This window comes from Puccinia triticina, chromosome 7A, assembly GCF_026914185.1.
Source record: "Puccinia triticina chromosome 7A, complete sequence".
Lineage (NCBI taxonomy): Eukaryota > Fungi > Basidiomycota > Pucciniomycetes > Pucciniales > Pucciniaceae > Puccinia > Puccinia triticina.
In genome coordinates this window covers 82,109-100,455 of record NC_070564.1, presented here as the reverse complement: position 1 = coordinate 100,455, position 18,347 = coordinate 82,109, and the positions used below count along the sequence as shown (strand labels likewise).

General features: G+C 47.2%; 4 protein-coding genes across 4 annotated transcripts; all 4 read left to right on the top strand.

Moving 5' to 3' along the window:
• Nucleotides 1–6,006: 6,006 nt before the first annotated feature.
• On the top strand, nt 6,007–7,791 carry PtA15_7A11 (uncharacterized protein; the record flags this gene model as incomplete). Its single annotated transcript, XM_053170693.1, has 2 exons — nt 6,007–7,625; nt 7,707–7,791. The coding sequence occupies 2 exons, from the start codon at nt 6,007–6,009 to the stop codon at nt 7,789–7,791; spliced, it is 1,704 nt and encodes a 567-aa protein (XP_053021840.1).
• Nucleotides 7,792–9,096: 1,305 nt separating this feature from the next.
• Nucleotides 9,097–10,379, top strand: PtA15_7A10 (uncharacterized protein; the record flags this gene model as incomplete). Its single annotated transcript, XM_053170682.1, has 3 exons — nt 9,097–9,612; nt 9,690–9,758; nt 9,846–10,379. The coding sequence occupies 3 exons, from the start codon at nt 9,097–9,099 to the stop codon at nt 10,377–10,379; spliced, it is 1,119 nt and encodes a 372-aa protein (XP_053021839.1).
• Nucleotides 10,380–11,840: 1,461 nt separating this feature from the next.
• PtA15_7A9 (uncharacterized protein) lies at nt 11,841–14,273 on the top strand (the record flags this gene model as incomplete). Its single annotated transcript, XM_053171496.1, has 6 exons — nt 11,841–12,905; nt 12,973–13,203; nt 13,270–13,371; nt 13,455–13,719; nt 13,808–14,145; nt 14,223–14,273. 6 exons carry the CDS (start codon nt 11,841–11,843, stop codon nt 14,271–14,273), a joined length of 2,052 nt encoding a protein of 683 aa, XP_053021838.1.
• Nucleotides 14,274–15,600: 1,327 nt separating this feature from the next.
• Nucleotides 15,601–16,543, top strand: PtA15_7A8 (uncharacterized protein; the record flags this gene model as incomplete). The annotated part of the gene is made up of 3 exons (XM_053171485.1): nt 15,601–16,079; nt 16,147–16,262; nt 16,413–16,543. The coding sequence occupies 3 exons, from the start codon at nt 15,601–15,603 to the stop codon at nt 16,541–16,543; spliced, it is 726 nt and encodes a 241-aa protein (XP_053021837.1).
• Between the last annotated feature and the right edge of the window lie 1,804 nt (nt 16,544–18,347).

The window sequence follows — 18,347 nt, the reverse complement described above, 5'->3', positions numbered from 1 at the left end:
GCCCTTCCTCCCTTTGTCTCAACCTCGACCTCAGATCATAGCTTCAACATGGTGTTGGAACTATTTCACCCTCCTTTACCCGTTGCTGTGGCCTCAAAATAATGTGATTGGTGTGTGATTTGTCACCCTATTGTACAAGCGTACAATAGCGTGACAAATCATAGTCCATCAGGGCAGTTACAGCTAAATTTTTCTTAAATTTTACCCTCATTTACTTGGCAGATATACCCCTCTGGTCTGAAAAGTGTCCAATTTTTCACCCTATTTTACGCGCGTACAAATCACAAAATTTCCATACCAGAGGGATTTCTGCCGAGTAAATTAGGGTAAAATTTAAGAAAAAACTAGCTGTAACTGCCCTGATGGACTATGATTTGTCACCCTATTGTACGTTGTGGTGATCAGTTCTGGAACTCGTGTCAAATTGTCCACGGAGCAATTAGTGCGGCGCACAGGCGGTGCGGAATCGGTGCGGAAACGGTGCGGAAACGGTGCGGAAACGGTGCGGAACGGAGCGGAGCGCACAACTGAAGGCGGCGGCGCGCGGAGCTCGACGGCAGAACTGGACTCAGACTAGGCAGGCCAGCGCGGACTGGATAGCGGAGGTGGTGATTGGGGGAAGCCATGGCAGCCAGAAGGGCGGCGTGTGGGATCCTGACATCATAGGCTAGACAGGGGCGTGGAAGCTAGAGAGAGGAGTTTGACGGCGGTCAAAGGCAAGCGGCGGAGACGACAGGTGTTGGCGTGAGAGAGGAGCTTGGCGGATGACGTACGTGTGTGTATAGCGCCTGACGGATGACGAGTGTGCGTATGTGAACGGAGTTAGCGGATGGCGTGCGTGGGAGGCGGGCAGAGGATATCTTTTAGTTCTCTTCCTTTTCTCTATACAACCACGGTGGGGGAGGAAGGATCCGAGAGGATCATACTCCCCGACAGACTCTTTTTTTACGGTTTTTACTTTACTTTGCGGATTGTTGTGCTTCTTTTACTTTGCGTACGTTGCGGAGCAGAGTTTTTACGTTGCGGGCTTGCTTTATGTGTTACGGTTGCGCTGGCTTTACGGCTGTTTTTCTTGCTATTGTTGCGGAGTTATCTACTTTATGCGGCGGATCTTTATTTTACTGTTTACTTTTGCAGAGCTAGATTATTTTACATGCTTTACTTTATTTACCCCACTCAGAGCCCTACAACACGGCGGAACTGTGGAGTGGAGTTTCTCCAGATCACCCGACTTTGACTGGGAATCATCTTGGAGCGGCGGGGTCCTGACATTTCTACGCAGTGACCACTTTCGTTCATCACAACGTGCGTACAATAGGGTGACAAATCACATACAAATCACACATTTTTCAGAACAGAGGGGCATTTGCAGCTGAGAGATTTATGAACTGTGTCACACTTATGTAACCAGCTAAAATACAGTTCTCCTGCTCTTGTGAAAATACTAAGGCCCTGTTTGGCTGCCGCGTTATACGTCATAAATGGTAGAATTTATGATGCGCAACCCAAAGTTCACCCGCCATTGCCACCAAAACTTTGAAACCCCTGGGGGTTGTGCATCATAAATTTGCCCACTTATGACGTATAACATGGCAGCCAAACGGGCCCTAAAGCTTTTTGCACTTCTGATAATTTCTTTATCCAAATTTAGGCAGTTGTGTTTCAGGCGTGATATTTATTTGATGAAGGCAGTTCACCCCAATGTAAAAAAATGGATATGCAAGAGCTACCTGATTTTGAAATGTATAACTTAAGTAAGGATTGACATGAACTTGACTTCAAGATGAATTCAGTCTGTTGAATGATAGTTCACATCCAATGGTTACATATCACTCCAAATTAGATTGGTCTATAGTTATTGCTCAGTAATTGAATAATTCACCATCACATTGTAAGGACTTCTGCCCCAGTTCAGACAGAAAATATTTGAGTGGAGGACTTCCTGTCAATCTGCAGCCCCCTGTAGGACCAGATCTGCAGCCAGAAAACTACAATTTTTGCAGGGACATGCTTTCCCAGGGGCTGCAGGTTCTTTAGATCTCAACAGGGAGTCCTCCAGTATTGTGTTGCTTGGACAGATGGTCCTGTTGCTGTGCACAAATCATGGCATTCTGTGATTGCAATTTTTTGGTTTTGGCCTTGCATTGTCAAATAAAGATCATCACAGTCATTTTCACTTTGGCAAAGGCATCCAGGAAGGCTGTTCCCACCAGACTGTGTGAGGGAGATTAGACTGGGGTTGTGCCCAGCAACCCCATAGCTATAGCATCACATTCACTCTTGATGTCCAACCAATAAGCAAAACACAATGCTTCAATCAGGTTTCACCAGAAACAGAAATATCAAAAGCTAAGCTATTCCCTGGTTTTGGTTGAAGGAAAACATGAAAATGAAAATGGCATAAATGCTTGGAGTGGATTAGCCTGAAACAAGCATCTAAGAAGCAAGAGGGACTGGGCAAGAGTAAGCTGGTTATCTTCTACAACTTGAATAGAAACTCTCTTCAGATATGACATGAATATGTATCCAGCCCCCATTTCTTTTCAAAATTGCATATTTTCCAAAGCAGAAATATGTACAACATAGCTGATACACATGATGGAGATGGGAATTTGAAATTGGTCATAAAAAAAGGCCACAATTTCCTTTGTCAATAACTTTGGAACAGGATAGTTGTTAGTTTGTTGGAAATAGGTCTATTTCAACACTTTGAGGGACCAGCATGCTTGGCCTGCCAATACTGGAAACAATATTTCATAGATGAAATCCACAGTGGGTACTTATTCCTACGATAAAGTGTAACATAACAATTTTTAGCCTTGATTGCTATCTTTACTGGTAACTGTGGTGCAATAGAGTAGAGCTATGTTTTGAAGGAGGTTTCATTCTCTGTGTGTGGAGCAGCAGATCTTGAGTAAGATAACAAGCAAAAAAGGCCATTTTTGGGCTGATTTGGCCTTTTATTGCTTGATAATGTGTTATCCACTGTATAACACGGTACTTTACCAGTAACAACCTCAAAAAAGCAACCCTTTAATTTACGTGTGACACCGCTGTTTGTGTTTTACTGATAAAAATAATGGTGACAAAAGTAACAGTGGGTAGCTGTTACTCTACTAAAATTCATCAGATATTGTAAAGTAAAGTAACTACTCACCATTGATAAAAGTAACAGATTTTAAATTGGTAGAGTGCATCTTAGTCTAAATGGAATACCCTCAACCAAGCAATTATAAATTTAAATTATTCTGGCAGTGCTCTGCAACAAGCTGATATTTGATCAAACTATCTTGAATAGTCCGCAATACATTACCAACACTTGCTACCTTGGCTCATGGCTAGAGCTCTGTACTATCCTGAATCTTGAGCGCGTTCATGAGACTGAGTGCAGATGAAAAGCTCACAGACACAAGCTGTTCACCAACAAGCTCTCTATCTTTATTCTTCAACACACAAAGCATCGAGGTGGTACCAAGATGCGGATGGTCTCAATCAAGGAGTATCGAAAGTGGAGAAGACACGGAATTCCCAAGAAAGATACATACATGGAATTTAGAAAGCAGTCGAACTTGGATGAATAAAACCACAGCTCCTTGTTCGCTTGAGGCTGGGCCCAAAGCCTCTTCTCGGGAATGAGGAGATGAGGCTTTGTCCAGCCTGGACAGAAGAAGTCCGTTTGAGCATGCCCGGAACTCCCTCCCGGAGGTGTGTCTCTCGTCCGGTGTGTCGACCAATTGTAGGCCGTGGATTTCTTCGAGGCACGTTCATGAATCGGAACATGGACAGGCTCTGGATGATTCGAAGCTGCTGCTGAAAACCTGCAGGCCGGGCCTGGAGCTCCGAGGCTATGTGGGCAGTGGGCTCGAGTCCATCACTCTTTCAGCTGGCTCGACTACACTCGATACGGAGCTATTGGATTGTTGTGGATGGTTACGGGGATCAGGATCCATCATGATCATCGTTGCACCCGCCCTCCGACTGGTTCGAGGCCCGGTACGAAGTTGCAGGCCATCATCGGCGTCACAAGGTTTGCCCTCTCAGATGATGGTCGGTGGATACTTGATATGTATTTTGTGCTGGCTTCCCGCGTCGAGCTGAGTCCTGTGCGATAGTTTTGTGTATGTGCACACAATTTCCGAGTCACGCACGTTGATTGTTGTGATTTGAACTTGGAGCAGCTCGTCGAGGCTGATCAGCAGATCGACTGTGCTGCATCCACCCGGGGGCTGATTCCGATCGATGACTTGCGCGCGGAATGCCAAGCTCAGGATGATCGGACACCTAAACCTTTGTATTCACTCCATGTTCCGTTCAGCCACGGCCGCAGAGGGCAGCCGTGTCCGCCGTCCGGTCCATCCATCCTGTCCAGCTGATTGATACAATATATTTACATAGTTTGATAGTTCCAACCTCTCCTGTCAGGCTGAGCGGCCGGTGTTGAAACTTGATTAAACGACTCCCATTTTGATAAAAAACCTCGGCCAGCCACCAGCTCCCGAACTCCTCTCCTCCACCTCCACCGCGACTTAATCCTTGTAGACATTGTACATTGTTTACGGAATACCTTGATCGCCCGCTTCTTTTTTTAAAACGATCCACATGGATGGCCAGCGATCATCAACCGCGCTCCTCCACCTGGCCAACTGATCTCCAAAAACACTGTAAGCTGCCAATATCCTACAGCTCGCATTCCTCTCGCCTCCCTTTCCATCCTCGTGGTACATATTTAGATACACACAGTATACATACATAAAATGGTAATCATCCCGCCGAGCCACTGCGTTCCATCGAGTTCGACTGCCGCGGATGTCGAGTGAGGCTTGACCCCACACGTTTCTGGGCTCGTGCTTGGCACTATACATACACCCCCCTTAGCTCGGGTCGATTTGGACGACACTGGCCGGCAAAAAGAAACTGCCTCTGTGTATAGCAAGCTCTGGACGAGTCTTGGCTGGCTACATGTAATGCCTGTTTCCAGGAGCAGTACCAGTACATAATACGATATTTGTTGTTCTCACCGTCTCGCGGATATGGGGATGGTTGGCTTGGCATTCACAGTGTATTTATGTATTCTCGCCAGTTCTTGTTGTATCATCCACCCCCTCAGAGCCCGGCTCCTGCCCAGTGGAACGTGTGGTCCAGCCAGCAGTGCCCAGGAAACAAAGCAAATCGAACTGGAACCTTAAAAAGTCAACTCGGATTACGTAATCCCTGCATACATCCTGCTGCACACTGACACCGCCAGCGGGCCTCCTTCCTTCTTCAGCCAGTACTTTACACCGTCACCCACTGTTGCTGTTGCTGTTGCTGTTGCTGGCCCTGGTTGATTGCATTTTCATTTTCATCATCTTCTTCATTCTTTACTTCTTCCTCGTCTCCCTTCACCAGCAACAAGAAAAAGACGATTTCTCACAGCTTCCTCTTGTTTTACGGGTTCAACACAAACATTTGCTTTTTTCCCTCCCCAGCTCGGACCACCACTCGCACACACACCCCCCACGCCCAGCAGCTGTCCATGCCCTGGGCTTGACAACCAACGGGAATTCGATCACACCTTTATGTAAGTAACTGAGCCAACTATCAAGCATCGCTTCCGCCAATCCATCCGTCCATCTATCCATCCATCCGTCCATCCATCCATCGTTGGTCTGTCTTGGACTTTTCATCTAGACAGACATAATATAACTATCTCGATTCTTTTTTTTCTTTTTATTTATTTAATTTTTCATCATCATCATCATTAATTATTATTATTATTATTCTTCTTCTTTCCTTCGAAACCCCCTCGTTGCTGGCTTCATACTTGGGCTTGAGCTCGGTCTCTCTGTCTCCATCCTTCTAGAACATACATAACCAGCCAAAACCCCTGGCTCAGGCTCAAACCACCACCTAGCTAACCTTGTTCTCCTCCCCCCTCCTTGCTTTTATTTTTACTCATCCATCCTTCAAGCCCCTGTCGATTAGATCGCCTCTCAGCTACCTCCTCAACCCCAACAGCTGCCACACATGACCACCACCCTCCAGCCCAACTTGATCCACAACTCCCAGTTTCAGTCTTCCACCCCCTTCAACAGAACGAGCTGTCTCACATCCCCTCTCAGCGCGCAGGCCACCACCCCCCGAACGCCCTCCATCCGTTTCGCACCCCTGCCCGATCCACGTGCCAGCCGGGCTAACGTTCCTGGGGGATTTGGCGGATCTGACGTCTGGTGGTCGAGGGAGGAGAAAGCGGATGGAACGTGGGGCGATTATCGACTGGTCGTCCGGAGGCCAAACGGTGAAATCATCGCCATCGACGACCTCGCCCTCGGCTCCCACGAACGCACCCAAGCACTCGAAACCTATCGCCAACAGCAGACCCGAATAACAGCCCCAGCTCTCATCAAGCAACCCAACAATAACAATACTAACAATTGCCCAGATTCCAACGATCCCTCAATTCGCCCATCTCACAATGGATCTCAGACAGGAGAGCCCTCAAACCCCCCCGATCAGAGCACATCATCTCAATCCGAAAGCCGATTCGCCAAACTCCTGCCCCCTCTCGTCACCCAGTCCTCGATTCCCACCAGCACCACTCCAGCCGTCTCTCTACTGACACCTGCCGGATCAGGTGGTCCATCGATTCCTCTAACCCTAACTCGAACGACCTCCCGGGAGTCTACCTACTCGAACCACTCCACCGGTTCAAATTACAAGGCAGGCTCATCATCCTCACTCACCCGAAAATTCATCGAGGCCATGAAGAAGCCACTCGCCAGGCACTCACATCGACTCACCCCAACAAACAGTCTCCCGATCAGCTGCGGTGATCTCGGAGGAGACTCCCATCATGGGGTACCCCTATGCAAGAGTCGCTCAGACGAGTCAAGCGGCAGTGTCCTCAGAGGATTCACCTTTGGGCGCTTGAAGAAACATCCTAGTGCTCAACTCTTGCGCAGAACACGCTCCAAAGATGAAACCACCTTTGTCCATCCGAGTCAGATCCCTCTCGACGAACCGCCAACCCGGCGTAGATCGAACTACCCGCCCGTTGCCCAACGGAAGGCTCACATGGGAGGCGGCCGGGGCGGAGCAGGCAAACTGACACTGACGGAGGAGCCCGACTTTGTCGAATGGAAACCGGCAGCCGCTGCGCCCTCGCCCGGCGGTGTGGATGCCCCTCGCCAAGTGACCGGCTCGGTTGATGACGATGGAAGCGGGATGGCCTGGCTACGCAAGCGTAAGAGAGAACGAGAGGAGCGGGCCCAACGGGAGGAGGAAGAGCGTCTACGAGAGCTCCGGAACTCTTCGACACTCATCCCGTCCTCATCAACAACAGCCGATCAGTCAGTGGCCGGCACTGGCCCCAATCCGATCTTCCCTATCAGAGAGGAAGACAAGCCGGAGGATGACCGGGCCTCCACGTCGAGCTCGATCTCCCAGTCATCCATCCTCTCCCGAGACGGACCGCAGCGGTCCGCTGGCACCCGAACATCAACTAGCTCGGCAACCGACAGCTCCAAGCATTCGGTCGCAGACGATGAGGACCTGAACGAGGAAGAACTCAGAGAGGAGGAACGACTCAAGCTCCTCGTGCTTGCTCAGTCGCCCTTTGTCCGAGGTGCTACCGAGGTTTACAGAGAGTCAGTGGATTATTTTGCTCCACTTCTCCCCGAGATCCTTGTAACTGATTCATTCGATCTCCGGCCTCTCCCTTCCAACAGTCGTGAACATCATCAAGTGATGAAGAAACCTTCGGAACTCACCAAGCAAAGAAAACCTAATCCGTTGTTCCCCTCCTCACCCTGAACGAGTCTTGTCAGCGATGCTCAATGTCCTGTCTTACCCCATGTGCTCTGTACTATTCACAATATCAATCCCCTCTCATTCCATTTGCCTCCTAATCATCTGCTCCATTGTTTGCATCCATCCATTTCTTTTTGTGTTCTACTAATCCCCCATGCTCTTTTTTCATATCTTTCATTGACTACCTTTTCGTGGCTTCGTAACATTCCTGTACTTGTTTTTCTCTCGATCTCTCTTACGTTCTGTGTTCTCATCCTGCTCGCTATGTTTTTTTGTTTGCTCCTGCTTCTTCTTCCGATTGGAAACCCTTGTCTGATTGAATCAATTAAGCGAAGCTGGTTACAAACACACGTAAGCTAGACATACATATGCACACACATGTATGTATGTATTCATTAGGGAGATTTCATCCAGTCCACGGGTACCAATTGATGAATAATTATCCCTGATGTTTTGTCTGACTGATGAGTCTCTTGTCTACATATTTACTTGATCCGCTCTGCTCACCTCTCCCCTGGCTCGATGTTTTCCTGGATCCTGTCTCCATACTCACCTTTTTGGTTTGCATTCTGTTGCGCGGCTGCTGTGTCTCCTTTTGTTTATTGTTTTATTGGTTGATCATCATTCTCGCCATCATCTCCATCACATCTGGCATCCGTGTTGTAATAGTTAGGTGTTTATGTACCCCGTCGCCCTCCAGTCTTTTTCATCACTCAAAAGTCCAATCTGGTCGTAGCGGAGATACTCTAGATGCTATGTCATGATATAGAATAAGTGCAACAAATGCGAACATACGTGTTGTGTAGTCTCATTTTTGACCTCGAGTAAGAGTGCCTGAGGCAAAATATAAGAATGTATTCACCTATGGATTTTGCTGCAGTGCAGCATATTCACATCAAATTTCTTCTTGTTTTTCTCCAGGTTAGATGTACTGCACTAGTTCTTTCATAGATCATTCTCTCTTGGTGTATTGCAAATGTGCCTTATGTATTTGCATTCAATAATGACTGGCTCATAAATCAGTGACAACAACCCTATACGTCGTAGGTCCTAAAGTTTTCAAAATCTGGGTGAAATTTTCCCAATCTGAACACTATAGCCATTTTTGCTCATATCTCCGGGGTTTGATTACTCGCGGCAACTGATTTCAAACGGTGTACTCTGGGTAATGGATTAAAAATCGTTTAAACTTTAGCCCTAGGAAGAATGTGATCATTGGAGTTGTTTGTGGGCAAACTCCATACAGGAGGCCAGACAGCACCCGGGTATCACCCGGGGGTGCACCCCCACCTGAGCCAGCTGTATGCGATGATCGAGGAATTCGATTGGCTGCCGCCGGAGCCAAACAACACCAGTATCGTCTTCCCCAAACAACCCTCGTCTCTCCCTGAGACAGCCAGGCTCATAAGCACAGCCACCCACCCTCCTTTGAACACATCAGTCCTTCCTTCCAACCACCCATCAGATACCCCGTCCTCAATGGCGCTCCGACTCGCCGCCCTCCTGCTCTCCCTGGCCACCCTCACCAGCCAACTCCAACTCGGCCTGTCAACACAGCTCAACCCGCAACAGCGTCTCGCCAAGCGAAGCCATCTCCAGAAACGCGGCGAAGGGACACACGGCGGAGGCTCATTCGCCGGGCGTGCTTCCTGGTTTGACCCTGAACTGGGTGCTTGTGGCAAACATAACGGACCCGCTGACTTCATTGTTGCCCTCGACGCCGGCCAGTTCAACCAGGGATGGTGTAATAAGAAGATCAAAATCTCCTTCGGTGGCAAGAGCACTGTTGCGACTATCGTCGATGAATGTCCTGGCTGTCCGATGGTAAGACCGGACAACTCAGCATATGTACCTCTCTCACCCTCTCGAACACTAATCCTCTGCTCGTTAATCATCTGCAGCACGGTCTTGACATGTCCCCATCCCTGTTTGAGTTTTTTGCCGCCAAGGAGGTCGGCATCTTTTATATGGTAAGTCTCCTTCCCACGGTCCACTCCTCCAGCAACACTATGTATATTCAAACATCAACACATCCTGTGCTTGGCTCTTTCTCCCAGAACTGGTCCGTTCTCGACGGCTCCTCGGATTCAGACCCAGCGCCCAAACCAGAACCATCACCCCCGTCGCCGCCGCCGCCACCACCCCCCAAGCCCCAAGACAACCCCCAACCAAAGGATCAAGAACCACATAAGAATGAAAACCAACCACCCCCCAAAACGGAAAGTCAATCTACACCTCCAAAAGAGGATCCTACCAAGAAGAATGATCCACCCCCAGCCTACAAAACCGACAGTCCCCCTCAGTACACTACATCTTCAAGTACATCAAACCCCTTTACTGCCTTCCAGTCAAACTCGAACCTACCTGCCGGTACAGCAGGCGTCTCCCTCGTCTCCCGACCTAGCACCCCTGCCGCCACTCAATCCTCAACTGCCCTCGGACTGATCACCAATCCGGCCTCACCCCGACCTAATAGCCAGACTAATCCATACGCTCCCGGCGGAAATCTTGATGCGATCAATCAGCTTGTCATCTCCCTGGGATCCTTGGCCGCCGTCAGTGCTGGTAACGCTCTGAACAATCCGAGTTAATCAACCCATCAAGGGTTACATATATCCTGACACCTCTTGTAGAAGCCTCTAGGGCAGATCGATACCCTCCAAGCCATTTCTTCCTTTTCTTGATTATCTTCACTTTCTCGATGTATCATCCTTCTTGTTTTCTGGTTCGTCCTTTTCAACTTTTCTAAAAAACGAGCACATGTGTCTCCCCACTTTTTACTCCATCCTATGCCCTTTATTTCTCCTCTTGGCGCTATCTTGTGCCTCATGAACACGTCCCTCAAAACACCACCATTTGCTCACGAATTAGTTCCTGAAAGAATTGATGAAACGAAGCTGAAATGAATATATCTATTCACTCAATTAATCATTCAAAGCCAACATCCCAATGTAGAAATCCGAAAGTATCCACGGCGGAACCAAATGAAGCACAAAGCCAGAAATTACACGAGTTCTTTGAAGAGCTGCGTCAGGTTACGTAGAGTTTGCGATCTTACACACATCTTCATCAAAGATCCTGGTCGACTGGATTCGCAGGAATACGTGATCGTGTTTTCAAAGAACGCAACAATGAAGAGAGCAAGGTGTTCAATTCCTACATCGTTGACTAATTACAAGCTCTGTGAGCTAAAACAATATTTACAATTCCTTTATTTATTCGGGTCAAGATTCTTGCTTTGTTTGATGGAAGGGTTTCGAAAATTATGATTAAAATACACCAAAGGCCTCCGCCAGGGCAGCCGACAGCGATGGCCAGTGAGTCGATGAGGCCGACGGCATGAGCAGCCGCCGAGTCCATTCAGCTAATCCCCAGCCACTGCCTGTCCTTCTCCGCAAGCTCACTGCTTCGCTATCCGCTGCATGCCCCCATCGGACGCCCACTGGGGGACGTGGTCACCCGCCAATTGTTTTGATACGAAAATGCCAGGACGGTGGCTCGGAGGGCCGACCATCGTTCCCAACCAATCTCATCCCGGACCATCGCCAGCCTCCCGAGTCCCAGCAAGGACAAGTCGGCACTTCCCTCTCAAAGCTACAGCTGCCCTGCCGATAACTGCACGGTAACCCAGGCCGCTAACAGTTGGCCAATCCGCACATGATGTATCCCCGTAATTGCTCTGTGGCATTGCTAGATCGAAAAACCCTTAGCACCCGCCGATTCAGAGCACTATCGGCCATGGCGAGGGGCCTTTTGCTTGAGCCCATCGTGCCTTGGCATAACCCCTACTGCCCATAATTGCAAGTGCTCCAGTCGGTCAAGCGGCGGGCTCATCCCCCACGGCCATCCTGTCAATCATGCTCGCTGTTTGCTCACCAGCTGCCACTTGGACCCTTTTAATCCTGATGCTCCCTCGAAACTCATGACACCCTGATATCTCCACATGCTCTGATCCAATTCCCCTTGTATCACGCCGAACGGATATCTCATAGCCTCATCCAAGAGATTGGAGATTTTCTTGAGCTAAGACATAATCGCCTCCACATTCGACCATGCTGCCCCGAACCAATGATCCCATTGGCCCGACCGGCGGAAACAGAAAGCAAGAAGGCCTCCAGAAATCAGCGCGTACCCGCACCAAGGTCCCTCGCAACGAGCTCTACCAAAACGAAAATGCTACTGGGCTAGCAACAGCTTCTGCTCCAAAGCAACGATCCAACCTTACCTCCGCACTAGTCAGCAAACCTCTCTCCGGGAGAGTTCTGCGGCCTATCAGCGTCAATATCTCGACCCCCGTCAATTTATCTCCACCCATCAAACCCAATGTTCGACGTTTCAGATCAGGAAGTGAAAGCAAGATCAAATCCCTTCAGCCTGTCGACGATCCTTCTGATGTCGACGATCCCTCTGAATCCTCTGGCCGGCCGCCGAGCGACTCATGTAAAACCTCCGTCTTCAGCCAAACCCACTCCGTTGAAACATCTTCTGTACTGGTTGGAACGAGCCAGTTAAGCTCTCAAAACTTGCAGACGCTGTCTGATATGCTCCAGAGCAGCCAGCCCCCTTCGGTGAAAATTGCCATGCGCGAAAACGCTGGGCGAGATCACCTCAAACCAAGTGGGGAGGGAATCAGTGAGAAGTTGTTTAGTCTAGCACCCACCCTGGGCTCTTCTCGAAGATCCGACTGCTCTCCAAGCGAAACTCATACCTCCCCGCAAGACTCTCCGGTCAGCGAACCAACGATTTTACGCTCGACTTTCTTCAACGTGGGTATCATCCTGCCCGCGCGCTCAAGTGAGGACGGCAGCCCTGAAAAGCTTGAAGTTGAAAACTCGGCTCGTTCCTCAGAATCTACCCAGGTGCGGCTGACGTTGCTGAGGTTGGAGACCATGATTCTCAAACAACGGAGAGTCGATTTTGAGCCCACCGAGACTGGATCTAAGCTCAGCCAAAGTAACGAGAACCGCGAGCATTTCGGTGAGAATGATCTTGAAGCCCATAACATCGGTAGCCAATCAGACGAAACCCTTCCGTCGAGAAAGATCCCGACTGTTGGCAAAGTCAGATGTGCGCTCACGGAGTCTGAGCGACTGTTAGGAATCAAATGGATTCACAACGTAAGTCATATAACCTTTCAATCTGCGAACAACTGTGCTGAACCATGACTTGGTTGGTTGATCAAAGGTCGATACCACGTTGACTTCGAATCCTCATATTACACCCCAAGTGCGATATCATGCGAGTCTGCTATTTTCTCTCTACTGGGGCTCCCGATCTCCCAAAGTACCAAAAGCCGAGGGGGTATCGACCTCGGAACCAAAAACAACACGTGACTTGTCCGCAGACAGGGAGGCAAAAAAGAAGTTGAAGTTGATTGCAGCTACGGCTATGGCTTGTCTCACATTAACAATCAAGGTAACATTGACTTCTGGAACTCATCGTCCGTAGAATACTTATTAATCTATCTCCACTTCTCTTCAGTGGTACTTTGATTTTTGCAAGCCATTATTCACCTTGCAACTGATGAGCTTTTGCAAAACCACAGATTTCAGGACTTTCCGAATCACGCCGGAAGATCTGATCGTAAGTTGTGCATCCCCATTCACTTCTTCCGAATCACCATAGCCGGGCACCTTACTTATGGTACTGCATTCGTTGAAACGCAGATCGCCGAACGCGCAATACTGTTTTCCTATCCGGTAGCAGGCGGACTGTGGCTCGATTCTCCCCATGCCTTCTTGGAGGAGCTGATCCACGTTATTCCTTCTCTACGACTCTTGAGCCAAGTTCCTTCGTATCTATTGTTACAAAGGGGAAAGGTAAGTGGCGCCAACGACTCCAAAATGGGCCAGCCCCCAAAGACTGCCGTACGTTGGGACTGGCCGAAGGTTGTCAATCAGTTCGAAAGAACTCTTGCGAAAGCAACGATGTGTAAGCTTAAATCTACAACAACAACAACAACAACAACAAACCTTGCAATCACTCTTGAACACTGGAGCTTACTATTGACTGAAAACAGGGCAAGAGGTTTTGGCTTTTGAGCCATCCGTTCTATGCGTTGTTGCACTGTACATAGCATTAGATGGCGTAGAAGCTGGATATCATGAAAAAAACAATGGGTATCATGAGATAAACGACACTGCGAGAGTATCATCCGACCCCGGCGTTCTTACCCGTGAAGCTTCCCCATTTCCCGGCCAAGGATCGTGTCCCGAGGCCAAATTTGCGGCGAAGGGACAAGAACCAGCAAGTGTACCGTCGGCCGACTTGAACGACACCAAGGGACCGTGGATTTGGAGATGGGTGGATATCAACGATACGATGGATCAAGTTTGTCGGACCACGCAGGTTTCGGGCGTAAGTTTCTCAATTCCAACACATCTTCTGATAGTTTTGCTATGATTGCGTGCCGACGTCATGTGATCTGTTTCCAGGATGACGTGGAGAGCTGTCTTGACTGGTTCTGCCAATCGGAATCCTTTTAAAAAGCTGAGGGAGACGGATCGGCTATCACAACCACCTATAACCCCATATACTCCAACCACATCCTTCTCCACTGGAAACCGAACTATGTATCACAGCTGAAAAAGTTAAAAAAGTAAAAAACGCCTGCCATGGCGCTGAGTAGAAAATATGTACAATCATCAAGTTCAAATTTTGTCCATATTCTGCGGACTAGTCATCTCCTTCGTTTTTCTGATATCAAACTTTCCAATTTTGCATTCCTCTTCGACTCGAGCAGCGTCTTTTTCATCCGACTCGTGTACACAAATACTAGGTTACTATTCGCCTATCTACTCGGAAATATCTTATTTTCGCACATGGTACTCAGGCAGTACAGAAGTTTTTATCTTGGGTTACGATTTGACTTTTTATATAATCCGCTTTAGTTTTAGTTTGTGTTTTTTTGCGTTGTTTCATACTTTTATTTCATATGGCTTTTGATTCGTCGACTCAATATTTAAAGGCATGGTAGTCTCTATAATGTTTTCATATGTATAGTATAGTCTTTAATACCAGTCGAACATTTGTGCGCGCGCTCTAGTTTCCTCATCTTCGTCAAAACTATGTACTCCGTTGTTCGCTCAACCACGTCATCCTTCGAAAAAAGGTTCTAGTGAGGCTTTTGCAGAGAGAATAAACAAGTTATAATTCCAACTTTGAAGTCACAATGCAAATTTGTGCATCTTAACCCAAGTCTCATGCTTTCTCGATACAGTGGTTCGAAGGGTCCCCGCCGCGCCGTCCTGCCCTGCAATGATAGAGGCAAGTTCGGTACTTGGGTTTGTGCCAGATGATGTCCCAAATCTAATTCCGAATTCACCATCCACGAAAACTTCTGCCTCGCTCCGTACATCTTTCTGACTTGAGCGCAAAGACGGCCAGGCGATTTTCCGTCGCTCCGGAAAATACCACGTTTCGCTCGACTCAAGGCGATTCTTTACGAATATGTCAGGTTTATGAAGCCCTGCATGTAAGTCTAGCAATTTGATTATCACTGTCCCTTCCACATCGACTGTGTTTACACTGAAGGGTTCGAGCGATAGCCAGCAAAGATTTTCTGGACACAAGAATAATCTCCACCTCGCAACAATGCTGGCATACATACCTCGTGCTCTCACAGGACATGTCCCTGTGCCACGCCTTTCCAGGGAGCGCAGGGAGAGTGAGAAATATCTGAAATGTGTGGAAACAAGAACAACATATGTACTCGTATTGGAGTCCCATCAGTCGGTCGGCATCACTTTCTCTAATTGCTTACCCCTTTCAGCCAGAAGAATCGCCTGCAACTCGCAGTTAACCAAGTCTTAAATGACTACCAAACCTGCAGAACTGGTTCTCCTCTCTTTCTATGTCTTTTTTCTTGTTGTCGCGTTATCGTTTGCTTTCTTGGCTTGCTGGCGGATTAATACCTACTCCTTCTCAGCCGATCTCGCTCAAAACTATCCAGTTTCCTTTGACGGATTGCCAGAATACAGAATTAATTATGGCAATCCTAACAGCAACACCTATTTATCATTCATTGCTAGGAATCGGGTCCGATTCCAGAAGAACAGGGCTCAAGAACAACTCGAGTCAATCATTGAACGAAGCATGTCAATCAGCGCCGAACAGTTCAGTGATCGCACTCAATCAACCCTTTCAGGCGATCCGATATCTTCGAAAGATTCCATGAAGTCCCCTGAGATTTCAATTATCTACACGATGTGGCCTGATTCAACTCCCAAAAAGTCTTCAAGTCATGCTTATAACGAAACATTTGGACATCGATCAAGTAGCTTTGCCATCAGGTGAGTACAGAGCTGTACCATGAGCTTTGTAATAATACTAACAATTATTAAAATGCATCGATCACAGTCATCTTTCAAATGATACTGTCTCATCCCTCCAATCCAGCAAAACGTTCGCGGGCTCCGGGATGGATTTTTCTCCTCTGCGTCCGAGGGATTGGTCAGAAGCGCACGTCAAGAAGGGTTAGTAGAATATTTTAACAGTATGAAAATGCTGCCAAATCTCGCAATGTGTGAGTGCTCAAGCTGCAAATTTTGATTGTCGCAATCCATGCATGGCAAGCGCGATAACATTTGCAATGCCATTATTGATGCGTTGTATTCTTCGGAAAGATTTTATTTCCAACGCGTTCCGCCAATCCATCCTGATCCTATGCAGCCGTCTATTCTCGAAGTTTATCCGGCTGGATACCGCGGGCAAGTTGAAGCAACCAATCGGCCCAGGTCTTCATTTATGTGTTTAGATAATCAGTAGATGCTTGATTCAGGTCAATTAATAGCACAGGCCCCAGATTATGACATATAGGCGTGATTTCTGCTTTCATAAACATCCGCTGTCTTTTTTGTACACATATGTATATCATTTTTCTGCTTGACCCAAACATCCAATGCTTCTTTGTAAACTTGAAGTAAATAAAGCATTTATTAGGGGGATTCACAAATTGATTGAAATTTGCAAAACTTTAGGACACATTTTAACCTGTTTATAAAGATTTTTCTAAAAAAAATTGGTAAGCTGCACTGATCTATGAGCAACCCCTGCATACTGGACAGCTTGGCAAAATTTTAAAATTTTGTTCATTAGGAAGGACTTAGGGCCTGTACCATACCTGGTTGAAAAACAGTTTTTCCCACAGAAATCAATTTTTTGTGCAAAAAAATCACAGCACCTGTTTTTTGGGACATCCAGAAAACAATTTTCCTCAGAAATGGCTGATTTTCAAAAACAGGTCTGACCCTGATTTTCAAGACTGTTTTTCCTCCCCCATCACCCTCCATCACCTCATTCCTCTGTCTCATTATTAAAAGACTGGAGCAAGCCAGCAATCAATCATCTTGTTATCTCAGGGAAGCCCTCCCTCCCCTCAGGAAAATCTATTATTGCAAACCAAGAAATGATCTTCAAAGGCCTGTTCTTGCACCGCTTTCCCAACTCAAATGTTCATGATCTGGACACCCTACTTGGAATGGATGTCAAAAATTCTGACAATTGTATTACTCTTTCTCAACAAAAGCTCACCAAAAAAGGACTGAGAATGATTGGGTTGACCAACTGCAAGCCGGTGAACATTCCCTTGTCCGTTGCAGTTCAACTTAAAGCTGCAACTCCTTAAGAAAGAGAAGAATTTTAAAAACTCAATATCAACTACCGGTTGTTCACTGGTATTCTCAACTACTTGTAATTCAGAACGTGACCTGATCTAGCTCCTGCAGTCTCCATTCTTTCTAGATTCAACAATGATCCCGGGATCACACACTGGAAGGAGGTACTGCACTGCTGGAATTAAGTGAAAGGCACAATGAAATTGCATCTAACTCTCAGACCTGATCCAGAACTATATTCATCTGGAGGGAATGAATGAGTGACAGGTGAGGAAAGGAAAGGAAGGGAGAGAGAGAGACGTGAAATTCCAACACTATTGCCTAGAACAGCAAACATCAATGCAACATTACCTTGTTGTCCACAGAAGTTGAGATGAATGCTCTTGCCAATGGTGTGCAAGAAAATCAATGGATAAATTTTTTAGTAGAATAACTATGGAATGAAAATCTGAAACCCTCAACATTTCACATATACAATGAAGGAATAGCTGAAAAATTAAAAAACTTTGGATCAAACTTGAAGACAAAGCATCTAGACATCAAGATGAAGTGGCTCACAGAATTGAAAAATAATAATGAAATTAATGTAACTCTGATACCGTCCAACGAAATGGTGGCTTATACTCTGACAAAAGCAAGCAACACCAAATCCTTGAATTGACTTTGCAAAAGATGTTTTTTGTTCTTTTATTCACCAAGTTGAGGGGGGTGTTGAAACTTGCCCAATACTCTTCAAAACTCAAGCTGTGCACTCCTGTCATGCACTGCATGTGCCACATTCATCACATGTCCTTGCTGTGCTGTCAAGCAATATCATCAACTCAAAACTAAGTTACTTCTCCACATCTCCAGGGATCTAGACCAAAAAATTCTCTTCATCATAGTTATATCAAACTTAGCATCAAGATCAAGATCCTGCTGCTTCCAACAATCCCCAATTCCTTT